The following is a 27,597-nucleotide window of genomic DNA, read 5'->3' on the forward strand; positions in this document are numbered from 1 at the left end:
TGTGTGATGCCCTTAGGTTAGTTAGGTTTAACTAGTTCTAAGTATAGGGCACTGATGACCTCAGATGTTAAGTCCCGTAGTGCTCAGAGCCATTTGATGCATACTACTTCTTAACAGAGCACCTTTCAGGCAGGAGATGAGATAGTGGTCCTATTATAAGTTAGCGTGGGATAAAATGTGGCCATCTGATATAGACGAACCACTGAAGAACGGACTACATGACCATGTCCACTTGTCTGATTGCACTTATCACACCGCAGACGACCTGTAGCTTCATCAGTACAACGTCCCACCCCAAATTTCTCAGAAGTTACAGAACATGGAGCTGAGTGTGCTTATCTGCTCTCCAGGCTAACCTACTGATCAATGTTGGTAAGCTGCGAGTAGCGATTGAGCGGTCGTGGATCACAACGACTCCCTAAAGCATTTAGTCTCTCCGAGCTGCACTCCACAAAACGTCATTACTGAATCACTTTACGTGTATGTAGTTCAGTTTCTCAAGAGTGAAGGTGCACGTGACGATAGGGAAAGGCAAATGAAGGGGGGGGGGGGGGGGGAAGAGGTGAAAGAGGAGGAAGCGCAACAAGAAAATGTATTGGAAGGCGTAAAAATTGGGAAGGCTGTGGGCATGTATGAAAGGAGACCTTGACGACCACATTGAGCAATAGTTCCATGAGACGTATAAATCTATCTCCCACAGACGGGCGTGTCTCTTATTTTCGGCTGACTGATAGAACCACTTTTGTTATGCCAGTTGAGCCAACGCCACGAAAATTTAAGAGCTATATTTAGCATTGGTTATCTTGTTTTTTGCGGATTTGTATTAGTCGATAGTAAATCAATGAAGGAGGAATCATGTCATTGATGCAATTAGTGAGAATGAGGACCGTTTGATTTCCGTATTTTGAATTTCTGTCATAAAAAATAATTATTGCAGTATGTACTATTTTTACCTGCTGTTGACCTAAATAAACGAAGATAAGAACTAGGGAGTAATGACGATTAATTGGACACTGCATTGTAGTTGGAAGGGGAAAAACAGCGAGAGGAGAAAGGGTGGAGTCGGGCTCTGAGTCGCATTTACTCTAGTTCTGCCAATGGTTCAGGACTTTAAGTTACATCGGAACATCCTGCACATATAACGGGATAATGTAAATTAGAACTGATGATATCTCCAAGAATTGAGAAATTTTCGAAGTACTAATACTACATCTGCTGACAGAAGTATCTCATTTACCAACAAATTCATGAGTTGCTACTGCCCCATGCTCACACGGGTCCGCTCCAACAGTGGTGTGTTTTCCTTTTCGGCAGGTGGCGTGGCTGCGCGTGGACACGCAGACGATCCTGACGATCGCGGCGCACGTGATCACCAAGAACCACCGCATCGGCGTGACGCACAGCGACCGCCGCACCTGGTTCCTGCACATCCGCGACGTGCGCGAATCCGACCGCGGCTGGTACATGTGCCAGATCAACACCGACCCCATGAAGAGCCAGCTCGGCTACATGCAGGTCGTCGGTGAGTGCGACAAGCGCGTATTGTGATTTTTACTCTGTCCCTGTATTAAAACTGTTGTTTCTTCCTAACCCATGGAACTTGTTGTGGGTTTTTTTCTTCTTTTCGTTCAGGTCAGCAATCTTATGAATGGTCTGATGTGGACCGCAATGACTGCCTATCCTGTGCCAACTTCTTCTTTTCAAAGTTCCACGTGCACCCTAAGACCTAAGTTATTTCTTGGCTGTATTACAATCTCTGTGTTACCTAGAGTTTTCACCCTATACGAATGCCTCTACTACCACTGATGTTATTTCTCGATGTATCAACGCATGTCCTGTCATCCTCTCGCTTCTCATTGTGATTGTTTTCCATATTCTCCTATCTGCGGAGAACTTCCACCTAATTTTCAACATACTCCTATAACACTACATTTTATACACTTAATTTCCGTCTTTCCCAGTTTTCCTTCAGTCACTGATTCACCTCCATACAATGCTGTGATCCAAAAGTACATTCTCAGAACTTTCTCTTCAAAATGAGGCCTGAATTTGATAGTAGTAGACTTCCTTTGGGCAGGAATGCCCTCGTTACCTATACTAATCTGTTTTTTGTGTCCTCATAGCTTCTCCAATCATCTGTTATTTTGCTTCTAATTCCTTTACTTTATGTAGTACTTGGTCCCCAATTTTGATGTTAAGTTTATCGCTAAGTCTTGTCTTTTACTCTTTAGTACTTCCGTTCTTTTGCGGTTTACTTAAGGAATAGTGTCTACTCATGGTATTTTTCAGCCGAGTCAACAGCTTCTGAATTCTTCGTCGCTTTCATTGAGGTAGATACCGTCGCATCAGAGCTTGTATCTGATACTATTTCACCAAGAATTTTCTCTCAGTCTTGAAACATACATTTCCGTCAATGCTCCTTTGATGCAAAGATAGATCTGTAGCTGTGAACGACTGCACACCTGCCTTGCACACTTTTTATTCTGAGCACTTCGTTCTTGGTTTTATTGTTGCCTCATACTCATATTTGTTCCAAAATTTCTAACGCTTTCCACACGCAACAGTCCTCAGCAATTAGGAGGCCTAGGTTAATTGCAAAGTCTATCAGAAAGAAGAAGGTTCTTCTGATAGGTAGTTCCCATGGTAGAGATGTGGGCCAGCAGTTTCAGGAAGTGTTGGGGAGTGAGTACCAGGTCACCAGCATTGTGAAGCCTAGTGCAGGGTTGACTCAGGTGACTGACAGCATAGGGGAGTTATGTAAGAATTTTACGAAGGAGGTTCTGGTAGTGATAGTGGGTGGAGCAGGGAACAGTCTTGATAGGGACAAGGAATGGTTAAGAAAGCTGCTCAAACTGGTGGCACTATTGTTCATTTCGTGCAACTGTTTCAGCGTCATGATCGGCCTCACCTTAATGCAGCTGTTAGGCGTGTTAACGTGGGGCTGGGGAGGGCGCTGATGGCAAAGGGCAGGGGTCACATCTCAGTCGTGTCAGTTGGTTCTATCAGTATATCGGGTTTCACTAGGCATGGCCTGCACTTCAATAGGTATGGGAAGGGAGGCTGGCTAAGCTTATAGGTGATGGTGTAGTGTTTGGTGGTGGTGGTGGTGTCACTCATGGAAAAATTCCTGTAGTAGTTGGTGTAAAGCTGCACCTATTTTGGATTGATAGGTATAACTGCTAAAGGAAGTCCCTCTAACTAAGGACTCACCTTCTGAGAATGTAATGTTTCCAAGTAGAGAAGGAATTAGCATATCTCATCAAAATATAAGAGGTATTAGAGATAAAGTTAGTTAACTGCTTATAGATGTTGACTCTGAAATTATTGGTATATCATAGCACCACTTAAATAATTTGACAATTCAGAGGCTTCCTTTACCAGGCTACAGATTAGCTGGCTGTTTCTCAAGGAGTTCTTTGCGTGGTGGGGAAGTGGCTGTGTACGTAAAAAAAAAAAGTATTCCATTTGAGTCCATAGACGTATTACGACACTACACTGAACAGATATTTGAATGTTGTGCAGTGCTACTTGAATTTAGTGAAACTAAACTTATAATTCTTGTTGTTTATAGGTCTCCTAACTCCGAATTCAAAGCATTTCTCCTCAAGCTAGCGAGGGTTCTTGATTCACTTTGTAGGAAGTACCAGAAACTAATTATATGTTGTGACTTCAATATAAATTTTTGTATATGATGGTGCAACAAAAAGGATGTTGGTAGATCTCCTAAATTCGTATGATCTGATGCAGACTGTAATTTTCCCAGCTAGGGTGCAGGGGAATAGTAGCACAGCCATAGACAATATTTTTATTCATTCGTCATTAATAGATAGTAATTCTGTTAGTAAAAGCGTGAATGGCCTTTCAGATCATGATGCACAAATTTTAACACTAAAAGGCTTTTGTACTGAAACCAATGCCATATTTAATTACAAAGTATGTAGGAAAGTTAATCCAACAGCAATAGAGAGCTTTTTAAACCTTGTGAAGGAACAAGAGTGGCAGGATGTTTATAGCGCCAATAACATAGATGATAAATAGAATGCTTTCGTTAACACGTTTCTCATGCTCTTTGAGAGCAACTTTCCGTTGGAACATTCTAAACGGGGTACTAGCAGTAGCCGGCGGGGTGGCCGAGAGGTTCTAGGCGCTACAGTCTGGAACCGCGCGACCGCTCTAGTCGCAGGTTCGAATTCTGCCTCGGGCATGGATGTGTGTGATGTCCTTAGGTTAAGTTAGGATTAAGTAGTTCTAAGTTCTAGGGGACTGATGACCTGAGAAGTTAAGTCCCATAGTGCTCAGAGCCATTTGAACCATTTTTTTACTAGCAGTCGTGCGGTTCCAGACTGAAGCGCCTAGAACAGCTCGGTCACACCGGCTGGCTACTAGCAGTAATAGGTAGCCTGGGTGACTGATTAGTGGGATAAGGATATCATGTAGAACAAAGCGGGAATTATATAAAAAATGTTAGAAATAGTCACAATCATGCTACTGTATATCATTACAAATGTATTGTAAGGTGCTTAAAAATATGATTAGGAAGGTAAAGAGTATGTGGTATGCAAATAGAATAGCTAATTCACAGGATAAAATTAAAATCGTATGGTCAGTTGTGAAGGAAGCGTCTGGTCAGCAGCACAAAGTCGGCGATATAAAATCAGTTCACAGTAAAAATATTTCTGTTACTGATAAATCAGGTATATGCACAGTATTTAACAATCATTTTCTGTGCATTGTTGGTGAATTAAATAAAATTTTAGTTTCTACAGGAAATCATATAACTTTCTTGGCAAATACCTTTTCAAAATTGATGTTTGAAATAATCCCCCGTGATACAGACAAGAGGGAGATTGAGTCAATAATTAAATCACTGAAGACTAAGTACTCTCATGGTTATGATGGAGTGTCTAACATAACATTAAAGTACTGTGCTGCACATGTTAGCCCTGCATTTAGCGATATTTGTAATTTTTCCTTTAGGAATTGTTAGTTTCCTGAGCGATTAAAGTACTCAGTAGTAAAGCCGCTTTATAAAAAGGGAGAAAGGGGGAATGTAGATAATTTTAGACCTACTTCTATGCCATCAGTGTTTGCAAAAGTTATTGAAAAGACTGTGTATGTAATGATAATTGATCATTTTATATCACATGATTTGCTATCAAATGTACAATTCGGCTTTAGAAGTCGTTTAAGAACTGAAAATGCTATATTGTCTTTTCTCTGTGAGGTACTGCATGGGCTAAACAAGAGGTTTCGAACGCTTGGCATATTTTTTGATTTAACTAAGGTATTTGATTCTGTTGATAACAAAATATTGCTCCAGAAGTTGGACCATTATGGAATACAGGGAGTAGCTCACAATTGGTTCAACTCTTACTTTAGCAACAGGCAGCAAAAAGTCATTATTCACAATGTTGATAACGGCCGTGATGTGGGGTCTGAGTGGGGTAATGTCAAGTGCGGGGGTGCTCCAGGGATCAGTGTTGGGGCCACTCCTGTGTCTTATTTATATAAATGATATGCCCTCAAGTATTTCGGGTAACTCTAAAATATTTCTGTTTGCTGATGACACTAACTTAGTAGTAAAGGATGTTGGTGCAACATTGGTTCGGTTGCAAATAGTGCAGTACATGACCTAAGTTAATGGCTTGTAGAAAATAAACTAAAAGACTCAGTTTTTTAGTTTCTAACGCACAATTCAACAAAACCTGACATTTTAATTTCACAGATGGGCATATTATTTGTGAAAGCGAACAGTCCAAATTTCTAGGTGTTCAGATAGATGATAGATAGTAAGCTGTCGTGGAAAGCCGACGTTCAGGATCTTGTTCAAAGACCTAATACTGCCATTTTTACTATTCGAACGGTATCAGAAGTGAGTGATCGTTCGACATGAAAATTAGTCTACTTTGCTTATTTTCATTCGCTTATGTCGTATGGTATTATATTTTGGGGTAACTCTTCCCATTCTAAAAGGATATTTTTGGCTCAGAAACGGGTGGTTAGGGCAGTAGGTGGTTGGCTCGCTAGATGGCACTGCCATAGGTCAAACGGATATCAACTGCGTTTTTTCAAATAGGAAGCCCCATTTTAATTACATATTCGTGCAGTACGTAAAGAAATATCAATGTATTACTTGGACCACTTTCTTCGCTTTGTGATAGATGGCGCTGTAATAGTCACAAACATATGGCTCGCAATTTTAGACTAACAGTTAGTAAATGGTAGGTTTTTTAAATTAAAATACGGAACGTAGGTGCAATTGAACATTTTATTTCGGTTGCTCCAATGTGATACATGTATCTTTGTGAACATATCATTTCTGAGGACGCATGCTGTTACAGCGTGATTACCTGTAAATACCACATTAATGCAATAAATGCTCAAAACGATGTGCGTCAACATCAATGCATTTGGCAATACGTGTAACGACATTCCTCTAAACAGCGAGTAGTTCGCCTTCCGTAATGTTCGCACATGCATTGACAATGCGCTGACGCATGTAGTCAGGTGTTGTCGGTGGATCACGATAGCAAATATCCTTCAACTTTCCCCAGAGAAAGAAAGCCGGGGACGTCACATCCGGTAAATCCACCTGTCATGAAATATGCTATTCAATAGCGCTTCAACCGAAAGCGAGCTATGTGCCGGACATCCATCATGTTGGAAGTACATCTCCATTTTGTCATGCAGTGAAACATCTTGTAGTAACATCGGTAGAACATTACGTAGGAAATCAGCATACATTGCACCATTTAGATTGCCATCGACAAAATGGGGGCCAATTATCCTTCCTCCCATAATTCCGCACCATACATTAACCCGCCAAGGTCGCTGATGTTCTACTTGTCGTAGCCATCGTTGATTTTCCGTTGCCCAACAGTGCATATTATGCCGGTTTACGTTACCGCTGTTGGTGAATGACGCTTCGTCGCGAAATAGAACGCGTGCAAATGGTTCAAATGGCTCTGAGCACTATGCGACTCAACTTCTGAGGTCATCAGTCGCCTAGAACTTAGAAATAATTAAACCTAACTAACCTAAGGACATCACACACATCCATGCCCGAGGCAGGATTCGAACCTGCGACCGTAGCGGTCGCTCGGCTCCAGACTGTAGCGCCCAGAACCGCACGGCCACTCCGGCCCGCAACACGTGCAAAAAATCTGTCATCGTTCCATAATTTGTCTTGTGCCCAGTGGCAGAACTCTACACGACGTTCAAAGTCGTCGCCATGTAATTCCTGGTGGGGTCCAATCGATGTTGATGTAGCATTCTCAACACCGACGTTATTAAGATTCCCGATTCTCGCGCAATTTGTCTGCTACTGGTGTGCGGATTAGCCGCGACAGCTGCTAAAACACCTACTTGGGCATCATCATTTGTTGAAGGTCGTGGTTGACGTTTCACGCGTGGCTGAACTTCCTGTTTCTTTAAATAACGTAACTATCTGGCGAACGGTCCGGACACTTGGTTGATGTCGTCCAGGATACCGACCAGCATACATAGCACACGCCCGCTGGGCGTTTTGTTCACAATAGCCATACATCAACACGATATCTACGTTTTCAGAAATTGGGAAACGGTTCATTTTAACACGGGTAATGTATCACGAAGCACATACTGTCTGCACTGGTGGAATGTTGCGTGATACCACGTACTTGTACGTTTGTGACTATTACAGCGCCATCTACCACAGGGCGAAGAAAGTGGTCCAGCTAAAACATTCATATTTCTTTACGTACTACACGAATATGTAATAAAAATTGGGGGTTCCTATTTAAAAAAAAACGCAGTTGATATCCGTTTGATCTATGGCAGCGCCATCTGGTTCCCCCCTTCAAGCTAGACGAGTGTCGTTCTTTGTAGTTCTTTCGTTTGATGCTTATTTCGTGAGATATTTGTCCCGGTCACTATCAATGGACAACCCTGTATACCATCTGACTCGGAGCTAGACTTGAAGTAGCCGACTTGTAATAATTCGTTTCATCAACGTGGTGTCAATTACTTCTCCAATTAGTGCTGCAGATGCGCCAGAACCATACGGCAGTCTCGATGGTCTTCCCTCTCGGAAGCCCACGTGGCGGTCCGGTGCCCCCAGTCTTCTTGCGATGGTACATTCTAGCGACCACCGCTGACAGAAATTGTGTAGTGTGGCTACATTCCTGCAAAGTCTTTCTGTAGTTTCGTAGAAGGGACAATCAGCTTCTCTTAGACTTATTACAGGAGGTGCTAATAACGGCGTCTTTGTCGCCTTATAGGCATTCTTGACTAGCAACTCACCAGGTCAAATACCGAAGGTAACTAATGCTCACGACATTTATACGTGTATTTAAAGCAAACCTGATTGCGGTCTCACAGTGGCGCTGCTAGTGCCACTCTTACGAGACTGGCACGAAATGCAAATACACGTCATCTTTCAGATGGAGAAACACGCCTCCAACTTTCGTTTATGTTGCACAACTCCTTCTTGGTCTGCAATTTTTTCCCTTCAGCGTATTTTGTAACCGTGAAATCAATTTTCGGCCTCAGAATCCGCGCGATGACGCACGATCGTACCAGTCTCCTGCAATCTTGAACCGATCAGGTTTTATCCCCTGGTGATAACAGTCCAGGCTACTGCTGCCCTTCTGTCAGCCAGATTACTTCGTGTCCTCGGGGTTCCACCAATCGCAGGTATTGAAACTGTCATCTGCTTGGTGTAGCAGACGGTTCCAGCCGCTGCCTCTTCGCCAGCTGTGTCCCACATCTTTGACACCGCAACCCGACGCACGTCAAAACAACTGTGAATCTGTTCGCGCCTGTCTACCGTCTGTAATGTCTCAGCATTTACGCGCGTCAGTATGTAATGTCTCAACCCAGATCGCGTTATATTTAGGTCAGATTCCACATACTTTTTGTGTGGGCACAGGAAACTGCCAATATATATTTAAGGATGGTCTGATGTGGTGTTTCAGTGCCGCCCGACATCCTGGACCAGCCGACCAGCTCGGACCTCGTGGCGCGCGAGGGCGACAACGTGACGCTGCGGTGCGCCGCCTCCGGCGTCCCGACGCCCACCATCACGTGGCGGCGCGAGGGCGGGCAGCCCATACCCATGCCCGGCGGCCGCGACGGTCAGTCTCTACAGCTGCGGCTGCATGGCTTCACCTAACGACTTAGGCTGATGGTTCATACAAACTCTGTCTGGTCAAAAGTGTCAGAATGCCCCGCGACGGCTGCATGGCTTCACCGTATCGTCTGGGCTTATGCACTACTGACCATTAAAATTGCTACACCACGAAGATGACGTGCTACAGACGCGAAATTTAACCGACAGGAAGAAGATGCTGTGATGTGCAAATGATTAGCTTTTCAGAGATTTCACACAAGGTTGGCGCCGGTGCCGACACCTACAACGTGCTGACATGATGAAAGTTTCCAACCGATTTCTCTTACACAAACAGCAGTTGACCGGCGTTGCCTGCTAAAGCGTTGTTGTGATGCCTCGTGTGAGGAGGAGAAATGCGTACCACCAAATTTCCGACTTCGATAAAGGTCGGATTGTAGCCTATCGCGATTGCGGTTTATCGTATCGCGACATTGCTGCTCGCGTTGGTCGAGATCCAATGACTGTTAGCAGAATATGGAATCGTTGGGTTTAGGCGGGTAATACGCAACGCCGTGCTGGATCCCAACGGTCTCGGATCACTACCAGTCGAAATGACAGGCATCTTATCCACATGGCTGTAACGGATCGTGCAGCCACGTCTCGACCCCTGAGTCAACAGATGGGGACGTTTGCAAGAGATCAACCATCTGCACGAACAGTTGGACGACGTTTGCAGCAGCATGGACTATCAGGTCGGAGACCATGGCTGCGGTTACCCTTGACGCTGCATCACAGACAGGAGAGCCTACGATGTTGTACTCAACGACGAACCTGGGTGCATGAATGGCAAAACGTCATTTATTCGGATGAATCCAGGTTCTGTTTACAGCATCATGATGGTCTCATCCTTGTTTGGCGACATCGCGGTGAACGCACGCTGGAAGCGTGTACTCGTCATCGTCATACTGACGTATCAACCGGCGCGATGAAATGGGGAGCCATTGGTTACACGTCTCGGTCACCTCTTGTTCGAATTGACGCCACTTTGAACAGTGGACGTTACATTTCAGATGTGTTACGACCCGTGGCCCTACCCTTCATTCGATCCCTGCGAAACCCTACATTTCAGCAGGATAATGTACGACCGCATGTTGCAGATCCTGTACGGGCCTTTCTAGATACTGAAAATGTTCGACTGCTGCCCTGGCCAGCACATTCTCCAGATCTCTCACCAATTGAAAAGTGTGGTCAATGGTGGCCGAGCAACTGGCTCGTCACAATGTGCCACTCACTACTCTTGATGAACTTTGGTATCGTGTTGAAGCTGCAAGAGCAGCTGTACCTGTACACGCCATCCAAGCTCTGTTTGATTCAATACTCAGGCGTATCAAGGCCGTTATTAAGGCCAGAGGTGGTTGTTCTGGGTACTGATTTCTCAGGATCTATGCACCCAAATTGCGTGAAAATGTAATCACATGTCAGTTCGAGTATAATATATTTGTCCAATGAATACCCGTTTATCATATGCATTTCTTCTTGGTGTAGTAATTTTAATGGCCAAAAGTGTATGTATTTCACACATACAGTACCTGGTCAAAGTATCGGGATACCATTGTACAATACGGAATTGGCTAGAGCTAGAGCTGGACCCGCCAGTATAAAAGGAGACGATGAGTATTATGTTGTCAGTAGACAAGCAGTAATAGGCGAACGGGCCCGTCAGGACTAAACATATACAACCGCACGCTCGCCTAAAAGATCCGTACCCGAAGACTGGAAGTTGCACAGGCACACCAATATTCAAGAGCGGTAGCAGGAGTAGTCCACTAAATTACAGGCCAATATCATTAACTTCGATATTCAGCAAGAGTTTGGAACATTATGAATTACTTCGAAGAGAACGGTCTAATGATACAGAAACAACACGGATTTACACTTGTGTGTGTAAAGAGCTATTTCACAAGAACGATGTTTTCTAAATCTGCTTGGTGTAGCAGACGGTTCCAGACTTGAGTAATAAATCCATTTAGAACACTTCAACCCTTCTAAAGTAGCCCAAGTTAGAAGTTAGCTCTTGTGATTGTGAAGTGCAAATGCATTGGAGCAACTACAGATACATCGAGAACAGGCAGGCCTCATGTCCTGATGGTCAGGGATCGTGGAGTATTGTGGCATTGCGGAAGGTGGTAGTAAGAAATCGCATGAAATCAGCGGAAGGAATCATTCGTGAGTTCCAAATTGCTCTGAGTGGTCCAGCTAGCACAGTGATTGTCCAAAGGGATTTGAAAAGAACTGGGTACAATGGACGTGCAGCTCCTCGTAACCCACACTTTTCTGTAGTGAACGCTAAGTGACGCTTGAGGTAGTGTAGAGAGCGATGTCGATAAATGAAGAATCACACTATACCCTGTGGCAATCCGATCGAAGGGTTTGTGTTTGGCGAATTCCTGCAGAACGTTACCTGCCACCGCATGAGCAGCGGTAACAGTAAAATAAGGAGGAGGCATTCTTACGGTATGGGGCAGTTTTTCGTGTTTAAGGTGTGGTCCCCCTACTTCGCTTAAGAAAATGCTAAATGTGGAAGGATATGAACACATTTTACAACAATGTGTAGTGCATTCAGCACAGGACGGTTCGGATGTTTGCATCAACGTGTCAGTACACCTTGTCATAATGCACATCAGGGGCAACGATTTGTGATAACAACGTTCGTCAAATGGAGTGGTCAGCGTAGGGTCCCGAACTGAACCCAATGGAATACCTAGGGGGGAGGGAAGGGGGGCAGTTTGAACGCTCCAGACCCCAACGTCCATCATAATTGCCCTCTTCCGGTTTTGTCTTTTGAGGTAGAATGGGCTGTCATTCCTCCACATTCAGACACATCATTGAAAGTGTCACTAGCAGACTTCACGTCGTCATTAAGATGAAGGGTGGACACACCCCATATTAACGTACACTAATAGTCGTTCAGGTAGTGTACCGGTAAATCTTATACTATATATACAATGTAGCTCGCAAGCCACAGTACAACAAACTGCGGAGGGTATTTTACACCAGGAGTAGCCTCACCTTGCTCCAGCTCTTTCCAGAATGAAGAAAGAAACTATATGTGCAATAACATCTCTTGCTCCACTCTCGTGATCCTAACATGAGGTATACGATGGATAATTTCACCTAGAATGCCAGTGTCTTAAATTTAACCAACTTAGGTTTTTCATTTAATTATTTTGAATTTAAGTAGCATCGAATATAGAGTCTGCAACACATATAACCGGGCAAAGTTAACATAAAACTTTCGGTTAATGTAAACCGACAGAATGAGCTCTGCACTGTTGATAGTACAATTATACTCCTGATTTCATGACGTACAAACTATTACAGACAACAATAATTTCCTCCGCTCCCTATCCACATAATAGAGAAAGCAATTCATTCAAATTTCAATACAAGTTCTGGTGTAAAGAACATTCACTATTCAACGATCAGTCATCTACCTCAAGAAGCTTTATATGTCTTACTGCAAATATTGATTCATATATGCTGCCATGATGAGCTGATTGTAGAGTGGACAACCAGCATTGTTACTTTTACACTGAAGCCCAATCGAAAAGAAAACATCCTTTAGCTTTTTACACTGAAGCCCAATCGAAAAGAAAACATCCTTTAGCTGTCGAAACTTATAGACCAATAGCACGGATATCTTGTATGGTGACAACACTGGAACGATTAATGAAGGAGTTTAGGAACACCCTCAGTTTGGTTTCAGGAGAGGTAAAGCGACAATAGATAATTTAACTCTGTTGTCTACAGAATAAATAAACGTTTTGTTAAGAAATAATAATTGCTGCATTTTTCGACATTCTTAAAGCTTGTGACAAAGCACTAATAGCCGGCCGCGGTGGTCTCGCGGTTCTAGGCGCGCAGTCCGGAACCGTGCGACTGCTGCGGTCGCAGGTTCGAATCCTGCCAAGGGCATGGATGTGTGTGATGTCCTTAGGTTAGTTAGGTTTAAGTAGTTCTAAGTTCTAGGGGACTGATAACCACAGCAGTTGAGTCCCATAGTGCTCAGAGCCATTTGAACCATTTTGAACAAAGCGCTAATAAACAAATATCTCAAAAATTAGAAATGTCTGGCATAAAAACGAAGTTCATACAAGAAATTTTCTGTTTCTTAAATGAATGAACAAAGATAAAATCATAGGTCGTAGACTAGTAAATACAGGTCTACCAAAAGGAGTAGATCTACCTTAGTCTAGATCACTACATCTCGAAACTACACACATTAAAAGAAAGTGCATCAACTCGGTTCTGAGAGTTCCGGAACCTTTACAGGAAATTGGAATAAAGATCAACGTAAATATCATTTCTGCCGTTTTTATTGCTCATGAAAACCACACATTGCAAGTTGTACCACCAGACAGTGAGACCTTCAGAGGTGGTGGTCCAGACTACTGTACACACCGGTACTCTAATACCCAGTAGCACGTCCTCTTGCATTGATGCATGCCTGTATTCATAGTGGCATGCTATCCACAAGTTCATCAAGGCACTGTTGGTCCAGATTGTCCCACTCCTCAATAGCGGGTCGGAGTAGATCCCTCAAAGTGGTTGGTGGGTCACGTCGTCCATAAACAGTCCTTTTCAAACTATCCTAGGCATGTTCGATAGGGTTCATGTCTGGAGAACATGCTGGACACTCTAGTCGAGCGATGTCGTTATCCTGAAGGAAGTCATTCACAAAATGTGCACAATGGGGGCGCGAATTGTCATCCATGAAGACAAATGCCTCGCCAAGATGCTGCTGATATGGTTGCACTATCGGTCGGAGGATGGCATTCACGTATCTTACAGCCGTTACAGCGCCTTCCATCACCACCAGCGGTGTACGTCGGCCCTAAATAATACCACCACAAAACGGCAGGGAACCTCCATCTTGCTGCACTCGCTGGACAGTATGTATAAAGCGTTCAGCCTGACCAGGCTGCCTCCAAACACGTCCGACGATTGTCTGGTTGCAGGCACATGCGACACTCATCGGTGAAGAGAACGTGATGCCAATCTAGAGCGGTCCATTCGGCATGTTGTTGGTCCCTTCTGTACCGCGCTGCAAGTGTCATGGTTGCAAAGATCGACTTCACCATGGACGTCGGGATTGAAGTTGCGGATCATGTAGCCTACTGTGCACAGTTTGAGTCGTAACAAGACGTCCTGTGGCTGCACGAAAAGCATTACTCAACATATTGGCGTTGCTCTCAGAGTTCCTTCGAGCCATAATCCTTAGGTAGCGGTCATCCATTGAAGTAATAGCCGTTCGGCGGCCTGAGCGAGGCATGTCATCGAAGTTCCTGTCGCTCTGTATCTCCTCCGTGTCCGAACAACATCGCTTTGGTCCACTCCGAGACGCCTGGTCAGTTCCCTTGTTCAGAGTCCTTCCTGGCACAAAGTAACAAAGCGGACGCAATCGAACCGCGGCATTGACCCGAACCGCAGCATTGACCGTCTAGTCATGGTTGAATTACAGACAACACGAGCCGTGTACCTCCTTCCTGGTGGAATGACTGGAACTGATCGGCTGTCGGACTCCCTCCGTCTAATAGGCGCTGCTCATGCATGGTTGTCTACATCCTTGGGCGGGTTTAGCGACTTCTCTCTACCGTCAAAGGGACAATATCCACAGTCGGCGTCTACCTTAAGGATTTATGGGAACTGGGGTGAGGGACCGATGACCTCAGCAGTTTGGTCCCATAGGAACTTTCCAGCAACACCACCACAAAACTGGGGTGACGCCAAACTTTTCTTGATGTGTGTATTATATCTCTACCCACGCAAATAGCACAAATAGTTGCACGAAGAACATACATCACGCTGTAGAGGACTTCGATAAAGCAACCAAATGCACAAAGAGATGGTTCTCTAACAATTGATCAGAAAAGTCGAGTGAAAAATGAACAGTAGCAATTTCACAAGGCAATACATCAATTGTGAATCAGTCAACATGCTCTTAGATTTACAAGCTTTCCCATCAAAATCGCATACTAAATTTCTTGTTGTGGTATTTAACTCTCGCTTAACATTGGCTTCTCAGACAGACAATTTAATGCAGTATTGCGAGAAAGCTGGGAATATAATTACGACACTAAATCGTGCGATTGGAGGAGCCCACTTTAGAATACTACACAGCATGTATAGATAATTAATAAGAACAAAAATCGACGATTGCTCTTTTACGTATCACACTGTAACGAATAGCAGTTTATACAAGTTGAATTAATTGTTGTGCAGATACATCAGGGTATGTTTTGGAGCAATGGCATCAACTCCTTCGAACTCTCTTTTTGTAGAAGCAAGCAAAACTCCATATTCATCATCATTTCATCCCTATCTCCGATGCGCAAGTCGCCCAATGTGGCGTCGAATTCAATAAGTACTTGCCCTCGGCGGCCGAACTTCCCCGAGTGTGGGTCTCCTGGCCCACAATGCCGTACCCTCATTTCCACATACAAACTATTAATTATAATTTCAGAAAAATTGGAACATTTATTGAAGACAAAAGCTTCACGAACTAAGTAAATGAATAGCGCGTTGGTCCACCTCTGTCCCTTATTCTAGCTTACCTTAAACAAGACTATAGGTTAAATCTTTTTCTGTCCAGAGTCATAAAAGTATAGAAAATATCAGTTAGCGGAAAGACCTCAACTTTTACTGCGGAATCAATCGCTATCCCTGAAGTACTAAAGTTCGCTGCTCAATTACTTCCAAACAAAATTTTGATAGTCACTGATTCTATGACTGTTTCAAATTCAGTGACAAGAAGAAGCTGTATAATATATCTTTGAATAGTTAAACCATCAATATTGTAGAACAACACATTCAGTGTAATAGAAAACGGGAACTCCTAGAGACGCGTTGGGTGAAGCACACTGCCGAGACAGATACAACGAAAAAGTGGATAAACTTGTAAAGAAACCACTAACCACATGGATGCATGTAAATATAAAATTACCACACTCATAATTTTATAACACTATCAAATCCAGCATTAATTTCATTCAGAAAGAAGGCAGAAACTCATCAATGCAATTAAAGGGCACCCACTACACAGTAGTTCAGTAAAAGATTCCATCAAAGTTCCACAGAACCGGCTACAGCAGAAAAACATCTGTAGTTTAATGGCTATAAGGCTAAACCAGGGAAATTTTCCAAATCATATGTGCCGCTTCGGTCTTCGTGAGATACCTTGTTGTGAGTGCGGAAATTCAGCTGTTACTGATGTAAACCCCCTTCCATTTGATTTCCCCTTCCTAAGGACACACCAAGAGAACTTATCAAAAATCTGTTACAGAAAAATGTACCTTTACCTGTTTCCAGCAGCACTCGATCTAGTGATAAAATACTTGAACAAAAGTACTTTATATATGTAGTGAATGTTCACAGTTATAAAAGTAGCTGCACACATTCACAAAAAATAGGTAACATAAATCACTAGAAAATTAGGACAGCAGTGTATATGATATGTTAGCCGTAATTAATGTGTTAAAATAAAACTTTTATCCATTACGGATATGGAACACGGCGACTGAGATGAATAAATGTTTCCAGAAATATCTACCATCTGATGATGAATCGCTAGGCGATTCCAAACCTGGTAAATAAAAATTGAGTAAATCGAAAAGCGAATTTCTGGAAACCTTAATTAATCTGTTACTATCTTAAAATTTGAAAATACGCATTAACTATTATTACTATGAAGTTTCTAGCGCCTTAATCTTGTAACTCTCAGTGTGTATTTAATTATATTGTGTACATGAAAGATGATTGTATGTTGAAAGAACGAAAACCAATAAAGAAGCAGTGATAACAGTAACTGCAATAATAACAGTAATAGTAATAATCATTGACATCAAACCAGGTACTTACCACACCAATGATAGCGCTGCAAATGTCACAAAGCAACAATAATGGTTACCGTCCACCTTTCGGAATCCGGGGAGCGTTATTCAGTAACGAAGCATGAGTCTTCATAATGTTGTTAATTGTAGTAGTTTTGTTCTAATCTTCCAACAGGAACCAATCGGAGCCCTTTTTATTCAAGCGTGACGAGCGAATAAAATTGTTAGATTAAAGGCCGTGAAAGACAGGGAACGCTGTACATAGGACAAACAGTCTATATTTGTCAGACATATTCACCGACGGCTAAAATATGCCAAGGAGTAGGACCTATTATTGAAAATCACGTTGTATTATTTCCCTTCCATTCTAAGAGGGGCTACCATTTAGAACTAGACTGCGGTCCAGCTACATCTCGTCAGTAACGAGACAGCAGGATCAAGTCAGTACTTATTTTGAGGAGGCACACACTGGAAAAGTATATCAAATAACGGTTTTCTAGTTGTGTTTCTTTCATCCCTTTTTCTGCCTCCACGTAGCCATATTCGTACCTCTGCATTGCTACTGTAGCATTCCTTCCAAATTATTCCTTTGTTGTCGACAGAGTTAGCTGTGGCTTCGTTTAATCGAAGATAATTGCACCTAATTTACTACTCTCTGCGACATTCACAGGTAATTGCGCAGGCGAACAGTTTACCCATCGCATATAATTACGTAATTATATCAGAGGCAATATAGGCTACTGTTGTTTCGATTCGAGAATGTTCTGCAACAGGCCGTAGAAAGATCCTTTGTTACAGCACGCAGTGGACATAACTTCCATAATTTCTAAGTTTAAACCGTAAAAAACACGGAATTTTGAAGCAAAATGTTAGCTTTTATTGTAGATCTGTTGAAATACTTATCATTACGATACAGAGACGAATATAAACTCAGTTTACTATCTTGTATTCACTACTTTGTGTTGGTAACTAAATTTATGGTACCACTTTTATTTATTTTGTGCCAAGTGGATAAAAACCCGTACTGATGGCCGAATATATCATTTGCAATTTTGAAAAATTTTGTGAATGACGAAGAAGAAAAGAATTCAACTTTCCACGAAGATGCGGCATCTCTGTCCGCTGAGGCCGAATAGAGAAACGTATGATCTAATCAACTTATCACCGAGAATGCTGGCCCACACATTAACACCGAATCGCTGTTGATGAGTACGAGGTCGAGTGCCTCGTGGATTCAAACGTACCAGATCATGCGAACTGTGGATACTGAAAAAAACTAAACGAGTGAACAAAGCCTCATCAGTGTACGGGACTTCTGCCTGGAATAAGAGGCGTAGGGCAATCCGTTGTAAAAACCACTGTGCAAACTGCGCGCATCGTGGAGAATCTTCAGGTGCTAATGGTGCCAAACGCTGACGATGGAAAGGGTGAAGGTGTTGATCGTGTAATACATTCCACACAAGTCTACGTCTGACACCAAGGATGTATGCAGTACGTAATGTACTTTTAGATAGAGTGTCTTCAACATGTCGCAGAATCTCGTGTTTCATTTCGGGAGCTCACACCGTTCGATTCCGACCTATATAATGAATACGTGCATGGAAAGTGCCTGTTTGGCGTAGCAGGTGATGCAGACATCTGAATGGTTGGTATTGTGGAACATGTCTATTTGGCTGCCAATACTCTCCCAATGCAGCTCGTCCGTTTCCATTCACAGACCCGTATACCAGATACATGACACCCATTTCAGCATACGTAATCCGCTCCATCTTCACTGTTGTTGTTTTAAGACAGTAATGATTACGACTGAATTGGTATGTTTACAAAGAAGTCACCATTGTTGTCACACGGCGGACTTGTCTGCGAATGAATCGGTGTGTTTCCCAGTAGACCTCAGAGCCAATCATCCGTACACAGAGCAGTACACATTCCGTCAGCGACAGTGTTATAAGAGCTTACGCCAAAACCACTAACAACGTTTCCCCCAAAATTACAAGTTAACTTCAGAGATTATATGGTCCTTTTCTTTGACGGAAAGGAAATCGTAACACCAAAAAATGGTTCATATTCAGTAATAAAATTTAGGGAATACATTTGTCTCAGTAAACATATTCCAGTGATTAACATTCCAAAATCACAGGTTTATGCAAGCGCAAGATAAGCCCCTGCAAATTTGAAATGCTGTTTTATTAATAAACGGCGTAACGGCCAGAATGTTGAATGCAAGCACGTAAACGTCCATGCTCTGTACTGAACAAGTGCCAGGTGTCAGTTTGTGAGTTGGAGTTCCCCGACTACTGCACTTGGTCGGTCAATACAGGAACGGATAATGCTTTTTGTTGATGACGCCGGAGTTGTAGTCCGATGATGTCCCGTATGTGCTCGACTGGAGACATATCTGGTGATCGAGCAGGTCAAGACAATATGTCGACACTCTGTAGAGCAAGTTGGGTTTCAACATCTGCATGTGGGCTGGCTTTATTCTGTTGGAAAATACCTCCAAGAATGTCGTTTGTGAATGGCTCCACCACAGATCGATTCACCGGAATGACGTACAAACTTGAAGTTAGGGTGCGTGGGATAACTACGAGAGTGCCCCTGCTGTCAAAGGAAATCTTACCCCATATCATAACTCCAGGTATAGGTCCAGTCAGTCTAGCGCGCAGATATTCTGGTTGCAGGCCCTCAATTGGTCTCCTTGTAATCAACAAACGCCCATCACTGGCACAAAAAAAGAATTAGCTTTCATCAGAAAACATAACAGTTCTCCACCCTGCTCTCAATGAGCTCTCGCTTGGCACAACTGAAGTCGCAAATGGCGGTGGCTTGTGATCAGTGGAATCCACGCTACAGGACGTCTGGCTCGGATTTTTCTTTGAAGTAACCGATTCGTAATAGTACTTTGTGTCATTATGGTGCCAACTGCTGCTCAAATTGCTGCCGCAGATGCAATACGATGCGCCAGAGCCATACACCTAACACGATGGCCGTCTTAGTAGCGTCACGTGGACGCCCGGAGCCCGGTCTCCTTTCGATCGTAGATTCTAGTGACCACCGCTGCCAGCAATCATTTACAGTGGCTATATTCCTGCCAAGTTTTGCTTCGGTATTGCAGAAGGAACATGCATTTTTTTTTTTTTGTGATACAGTACACTACAGCATCACCAGCCTTCCGCGGTCTAACTGTGTTGGGCAGTGACACTGAGTCACTGCAACACACTTTGGAGGTGTGGCGGTGGGACTTAGAGTCCCGTACCACCCTGCAACGGTGACAGTACTCTTCTGTCTGGCATAAAAACGTAGTACGACATGGGCAGGGAGGATTGGAAAGTAGTGGACGTGGAACGGAGGGCTAGTCCTGCCAAAGGAGGCAGCCGCGGTGGGCGTGCCAGGCCCAGCGCTAGTCCTGTTCAGAAGCCGATTCTTCTAGGATGGTCAGCGGAACCGGATGGCGATGCCAGTGACGTGGATGTGTAGTCCCAAAGTGGCGTAGCCCATGGACAGTGTCCCGTCGGGCAGCCACTTTCTCATAGAGCCGCCACGCACTGTTGCGTATGGTCTCCTTGAGGGGGACGACATATGCTTCCTCATGGAGAGTCAGAATCCCCGTGAGTGGCTGGGCGTGCAGGCTCCACCTGAGAACCTCGTTCTGCAGGCGCTCCAACGTCGGCATCCTGGTGGCACTAACCGCGGCCCCTGCAGTGGAGCCATACGTGAGGTCAGGCAGGACAACTACCCAGTAGATACGGAGCTTGGGAAGCAGGTTAAGTTCCCTGCTGCGGAAGAGGGGGCACAACGCCCTGGTCGGCTTTCGTCCCTTGTTGGCGACATACTCTGCATGACAGTGGAACAGCAGCTTGTGGTCCATCCGGACCCCGAAGTAGGTGATCGTCGGGGACCAGGGCATCTGCACGCCTGCAATCGAAATATTGCGGCGGAGGACTGCGCGCCGTTTCTTGAAGTAGACTGCCGTAGTTTTCGCGGCATTAAGAGTGATTTTGTTTGTCCGGCACCAGGCGATGGTGGCGTCCACCTGTCGGAGGCGGGCGATGAAGGCGTCAGTGATACGTCCAGTGGTAGGAACATGCAACTTCTCGTAGCCTTATTACACAATCTAGTCCAAACTCAACGATGGGTTGATAATAGCGCCTTTGTCGCCTCAAAGGCATTCTTCACTAACGTCAAGTTACGACGTCCAGTCTCAAAGGTAACTAATGCTGCTTTGCATCCTCATAGTGGCGATACTAGCACGATTCATATGTAAGTGGGACGAAATTTGAATAGGAATATTCTTTCAGATGTCGAAACACGACTACCAACTTTAGTTTATGTTGCATCATTCCTTCTTGGTGTCGATATTTTTTTCAGTCAGTGTACTTGTTCCGATGTTCTCTACCTTCTGTATTTGAACGAATAGGTTCGGAGCACCGTGTGTATAACGTACCCAGTGCTGCGATCTAGTGACGAGTCCGATAACTTTTTAGACCGCCCTCCTATATGCCTGGTTCGATCATTTGGAGCGATCATAGCCCGTGCAACACAAGGTCGTCGTTGACATTACATCTGAGAGATGTTTATCACTTTAGTTGCCTGTGGGGTAATTTTTACTCTATGTTCAGCTGTATCAGTGGTTTTTCTTTATTTTAAGAGAAATCTTTATTTTGCAATACATAATAATTATACAATATAACCCACAACCTTAATGATTAGTGGGTCCTAAGTGATACAATGTTGTATGTTAATTGCAGCTATTAAAGTTAATTTGTAAACTACAGACGGTATGAACAGTACCGGTTAGTGGGCAAACTTACAATTTTTGTTAAACTATACACTGCTACCTACTTATTAGTAATCCTAACTGCCTGCAGCGTTACAGGTGTGTCAGTATGGATATAAGCCTACTGCAGTGCCCTGCTCATCGAGCTAATCCCGATGAGCGTGCCCCTGACTCTCGGCAGGCCAAAACTACTGGTCGCTGCAGGTCCCTATTTTAGTATCTACTTCTAATCCTAGTAACTACTAACTAACCTACGTCAAGTCCCGTGCTGTCATAATCTTGAAGTTAGCGTACTCCAGTCCCCCTAGCCCTGCACGTGGCGGATTCCAACTAGCGAGTCGACCTGTCGACGTATAGGCAGTACAGGATTAGGGTACTGGGACACGTTCAGTAGTTGGTTTTAATCGCGAATGTCTCTCAGGTATGCAGTCAGAACTTTAAGTGTTACTTCATTTGCCAGGTTATTCAAACTTTCGAAAGTCTCTTCATGTCTTAATAGGTCGTATGTATCATTGTTTGGTAGTTGTTGCCTTAATCTAACTGCTACATCATCGAAAAGGGGGCACTCGTAAACCACATGGTCGGGAGTACCCTCCTCCGATGCGCCACAGTCACACTCAGGTGTAGCCCTTTTCCCAAACCGGCATAGATATGTCGGGTAGGGCCTATGACCAGTGACAAAGTGAATTAAACCCCAGGTTGGCTCGAAATACCTCATGCTTAACCTTTCTTTAACATTTGGCAAGAGTCTGAAGGTTCTTCTGCCAGATTCATCCATTTCCCATAATTCCTGCCATAGATCCTCGCCCCTTTTCCTTATCACTCTCTTGTCTCTCGCCTGAACTCCCAGAATATTTTCTATTTTCATATCGTTCCCTTTCTTAGCCCAGTACCATGCTGCTTGCTCTCTAATTTTGATGTCCAGAGGACAGAGCTCCGTTATCACTAATAGGGCACCACAGATCTTAACAGCATGTTCCTCTGTATTCTTCTCACTGTCATGGCGGGCACCACCCTTGTGAGCCTGTGTGCCGTAACCCACTATTGAAGTTAGTATGCTGTTATGGTACAATTTTATTAGATGGGAGGGGGGGGGAGCTGAAAACTTTTGTGTCCTATGGAGATGAAGTTATTGAGCTTTTGTAAAGCTCTTTGGGATACGGGTTCAATGTTCTTCCCGGAAGTTCCACCTTTCATCGATGATAACTCCCAAGTAGCGAGTCTCATGTCGTCTAAGAAATGGTGAGCCCCAATTCTCACTATAGGATTTCTTAGTAGCTGTCCTTTCAGCTAAAGGTATGTTGATTTAGTTGGTGAAAAAGACATTTTAGTATTACGGCGTAGACAAGAGCTTTCAAATGCCCCCATAAATGAAAGTCAAGAGGGTTGAGTTCAGGAGAGCGTGCAGGCCATGGAATTGGTCCGCCTCTACCAAACCATCGGTCACCAAATCTGTTGTTGAGGAGCGTACGAACATTTCGACTCAAGTGTGCAGGAGCTCCATCGTGCATGAACCACATGTTGTGTCGTACTCGTAAAGGCACATGTTCTAGCAGCACAGGTAGAGTATCCCGTATGAAATCATGATAACGTGCTCCATTGAGCGTAGGTGGAAGAACATGGGGCCCAATCAAGACATCACCAACAATGCCTGCCCAAACGTTCACAGAAAATCAGTGTTGATGAAGTGATTGCACAATTGCGTGCGGATTCTCGTCAGCCCACACATGTTGATTGTGAAAATTTACAATTTGGTCACGTTGGAATGAAGCCTCATCCGTAAAGAGAACATTTGCACTGAAATGAGGATCGACACATTGTTGGATGAATCATTCGCAGAAGTGTACCCGTGGAGGCCAATCAGCTGCTGATAGTGCCTGCACACGCTGTACATGGTACGGAAACAACTAATTCTCCCGTAGCACTCTCCATGCAGTGACGTGGTCAACGTTACCTTGTACAGCAGCAACTTCTCTGACGCTGACAGTAGGGTTATCGTCAACTGCACGAACAATTGCCTCGTCCATTGCAGGTGTCCTCGTCGTTCTAGGTCTTTCCCAGTCGCGAGTCATAGGCTGGAATGTTCCGTGCTCCCTAAGACGCCGATCAATTGCTTCGAACGTCTTCCTGCCGGGACACCTTCGTTCTGGGAATCTGTCTCGATACAAACGTACCGCGCCACGGCTGTTGCCCCGTGCTAATCCATACATCAAATGGGCATCTGCCAACTCCGCATTTGTAAACATTGCACTGACTGCAAAACCACGTTCGTGATGAACACTAACCTGATGATGCTACGTACTGATGTGCTTGATGCTAGTACTGTAGAGCAATGAGTCGCATGTCAACACAAGCACCGAAGTCAACATTACCTTCCTTCAATTGGGCCAACTGGCGGTGAATCGAGGAAGTACAGTACATACTGGCGAAACTAAAATGAGCTCTAACATGGAAATTAAGCGTTTCCGGACACATGTCCACATTACATCTTTTCTTTATTTGCATGTGAGGAATGTTTCCTGAAAGTTTGGCCGTTCCTTTTTGTAACACCCTGTATACATGCCTATATGTATCAGTGTTTCCATGCATGTGTCTCTATAGGTAGTGCTTGATCGTGTTGCAGCGCCTAGCGTGGAGGGCGCCGTGTTCCGCATCGCGCGCGTCTCGCGGCTGCACATGGGTCCCTACCTGTGCATCGCGTCCAACGGCGTGCCGCCCAGCGTCAGCAAGCGCATCTCGCTCGTCGTCCACTGTGAGTACCGTCGGCCGCCCCTTGCAGGGCCCTCTGCCAATGCGCTGCAGCCGCCTCACACCTGCCGCCGCGGTGCGAATAATGCGCTCTTCTGTGTCGCAGTTCCGCCGATGGTGTGGACCAAGAACCAGCTGGTGGGCGCCTACGAGGGCCGCCAGGTCACCATCGACTGCTACTCCGAGGCCTTCCCCAAGTCCATCAACTACTGGACCCGGGACCAGGGCGAGATACTCGCTCATGGTAACAGCAAAGTACATATGACCTCACGCTGCTATTCCGTTTTATCTTCTTTGCTTTTACCAATTCCTTGTTTCACACCATATTTATTAAGACAAGTCTGTACCTAAACATTCGAAAATGCGACAGAAATTCGTTACTGTTCGGTAAATACCGGGTGGTTCAAATTATAACTACACACAGGTTTAGTGTGGGCTGCAATTATCGTATGGCAGCGAAAACTGGTAGATATCCTAAAGTGTCAATGCGGGACCGATTTACGCTGAAAAAAAGGTTAGTTCCACTTTCTCCTATTAGGTGAAAATCTGGCGCTGTGAACGCAAAAAAGACGTATATAGACAATTCCGTAGATATTGGATTAGGAACGGGACGTGGGCAGAAAAAGTCAGACAAGTCAGAAACGCATACTGTCAATTTTATTGTTTGAGAAATGTCATATTACCGCCTTGAGCTGCTGTTAATATACTTTACTTATGCAACCAGCTGAAGTAACCAGGAATAATGCACGATTATCATATCGTAATGCAAATTACGTCGTCATTTTATAAAAGCTGTGCTAGAGGGTGTATACATTCATGTTAAAACTGTAATTGGTGCTAACCCTGTGAACAGATTGATGCAATAAAGAGGTTATTAACCGCCACTTACAAAGTTTGTTCAATATCTCCTCTGGAGACGTCGAAGAGATGCTGTGCAGCGCCAGATTTGCAGGTGGTGCCCAAAATTGGAATTGACTTTTTTCCAGCTTAAATCAGTTCCCCATTAGCATAGTAGCATATCTATCACGTATCTCTACCATAGGGTAATTACACCCCATCACTGGACCTTCGTGAATAGCCGTAAGTTATAACCACCTGTTACATTGTTGTATTCGAAAATCAAGGTCTGTTAAGATGAATGGAATAGTATTTATGAATTACACTGCAGCGGAGAAAAGTACAGGAATGTTCAGGTAAAACAGTCACAGGTCGCGCGCAATTTAGTGCACTGTTAACCTGTTTCATTCATCAGATGCGAGCAGCATGAGTTAATCACGGCCGTTGCCACCTTAGGGCGTTAAAAACACAGTTCAATGTCACAGCCAAACAAAATGTGGTGCAACTTGGATCCATCTAACAGCCCGTCTGATAACGGATGGTGTATTCCTATGAGAGATGCCGCTACCAATAGTCTCATTTGCAAGTCGAAACAACTCCACTTCCTGTTTGGCAGTGACAACGAGCAGTACTTTCAGATCCATAACATGTCACCACTGGGCCAGTGATTATCTGCTGACGCTCCTATCTCATGAGTCTGACCGATAAAACTGAATGATACTGAGCCCAACCTACGGCTTTATATCTCAGTATTACATCAGGTTTGATTACATGGGAATCATTGTGTCCCATTAGAGCACAGAAACAAAATCAGCTTTGGTTGCAGTATGAGCTGTATTTTACTGCAGATCTAGACTTCAGCTAATAGTGCAGCTTTCATCATTGCTGTTGTTGTTGTGGTCTTCAGTCCTGAGACTGGTTTGATGCAGCTCTCCATGCTACTCTATCCTGTGCAAGCTTCTTCATCTCCCAGTACCTACTGCAACCTACATCCTTCTGAATCTGCTTAGTGTATTGATCTCTTGGTCTCCCTCTACGACTTTTACCCTCCACGCTGCCCTCCAATGCTAAATTTGTGATCCCTTGATGCCTCAAAACATGTCCTACCAACCGATCCCTTCTTCTAGTCAAGTTGTGCCACAAACTTCTCTTCTCTCCAATCCTATTCAATACCTCCTCATTAGTTACGTGATCTACCCACCTTATCTTCAGCATTCTTCTGTAGCACCACATTTCGAAAGCTTCTATTCTCTTCTTGTCCAAACTAGTTATCGTCCATGTCTCACTTCCATACATGGCTACACTCCATACAAATACTTTCAGAAACGACTTCCTGACACCTAAATCTATACTCGATGTTAACAAATTTCTCTTCTTGAGAAACGCTTTCCTTGCCATTGCCAGTCTACATTTTATATCCTCTCTACTTCGACCATCATCGGTTATTTTACTCCCTAAATAGCAAAACTCCTTTACTACTTTAAGTGTCTCATTTCCTAATCTAATTCCCTCAGCATCACCCGACTTAATTTGACTACATTCCATTATCCTCGTTTTGCTTTTGTTGATGTTCATCTTATATCCTCCTTTCAAGACACTGTCCATTCCATTCAACTGCTCTTCCAAGTCCTTTGCTGTCTCTGACAGAATTACAATGTCATCGGCGAACCTCAAAGTTTTTACTTCTTCTCCATGAATTTTAATACCTACTCCGAATTTTTCTTTTGTTTCCTTTACTGCTTGCTCAATATACAGATTGAATAACATCGGGAGAGGCTACAACCCTGTCTCACTCCTTTCCCAACCACTGCTTCCCTTTCATGCCCCTCGACTCTTATAACTGCCATCTGGTTTCTGTACAGATTGTAAATAGCCTTTCGCTCCCTGTATTTTACCCCTGCCACTTTCAGAATTTGAAAGAGAGTATTCCAGTCAACATTGTCAAAAGCTTTCTCTAAGTCTACAAATGCTAGAAACGTAGGTTTGCCTTTTCTTAATCTTTCTTCCAAGATAAGTCGTAAGGTCAGTATTGCCTCACGTGTTCCAACATTCCTACGGAATCCAAACTGATCTTCCCCGAGGTCAGCTTCTACCAGTTTTTCCATTCGTCTGTAAAGAATTCGTGTTAGTATTTTGCAGCTGTGACTTATTAAACTGATAGTTCGGTAATTTTCACATCTGTCAACACCTGCTTTCTTTGGGATTGGAATTATTATATTCTTCTTGAAGTCTGAGGGTATTTCGCCTGTCTCATACAT

The 27,597-nt window shown here is 43.9% G+C and overlaps 1 protein-coding gene across 1 annotated transcript in view; it reads left to right on the top strand.

Moving 5' to 3' along the window:
* Positions 1-27,597, top strand: part of LOC126259601 (lachesin-like) — a 530,351-nt gene that overhangs the window by 405,476 nt on the left and 97,278 nt on the right. Inside the window, exons 3-6 of the mRNA XM_049956510.1 lie at positions 1,315-1,522; positions 8,955-9,113; positions 24,378-24,506; positions 24,609-24,746. Of these exons, the coding sequence (XP_049812467.1) occupies positions 1,315-1,522; positions 8,955-9,113; positions 24,378-24,506; positions 24,609-24,746 (634 nt within the window). The remainder of the gene's footprint in view (positions 1-1,314; positions 1,523-8,954; positions 9,114-24,377; positions 24,507-24,608; positions 24,747-27,597) is intronic.

Source organism: Schistocerca nitens, chromosome 5 (assembly GCF_023898315.1).
Source record: "Schistocerca nitens isolate TAMUIC-IGC-003100 chromosome 5, iqSchNite1.1, whole genome shotgun sequence".
In the NCBI taxonomy this organism is placed as follows: Eukaryota; Metazoa; Arthropoda; class Insecta; order Orthoptera; family Acrididae; genus Schistocerca; species Schistocerca nitens.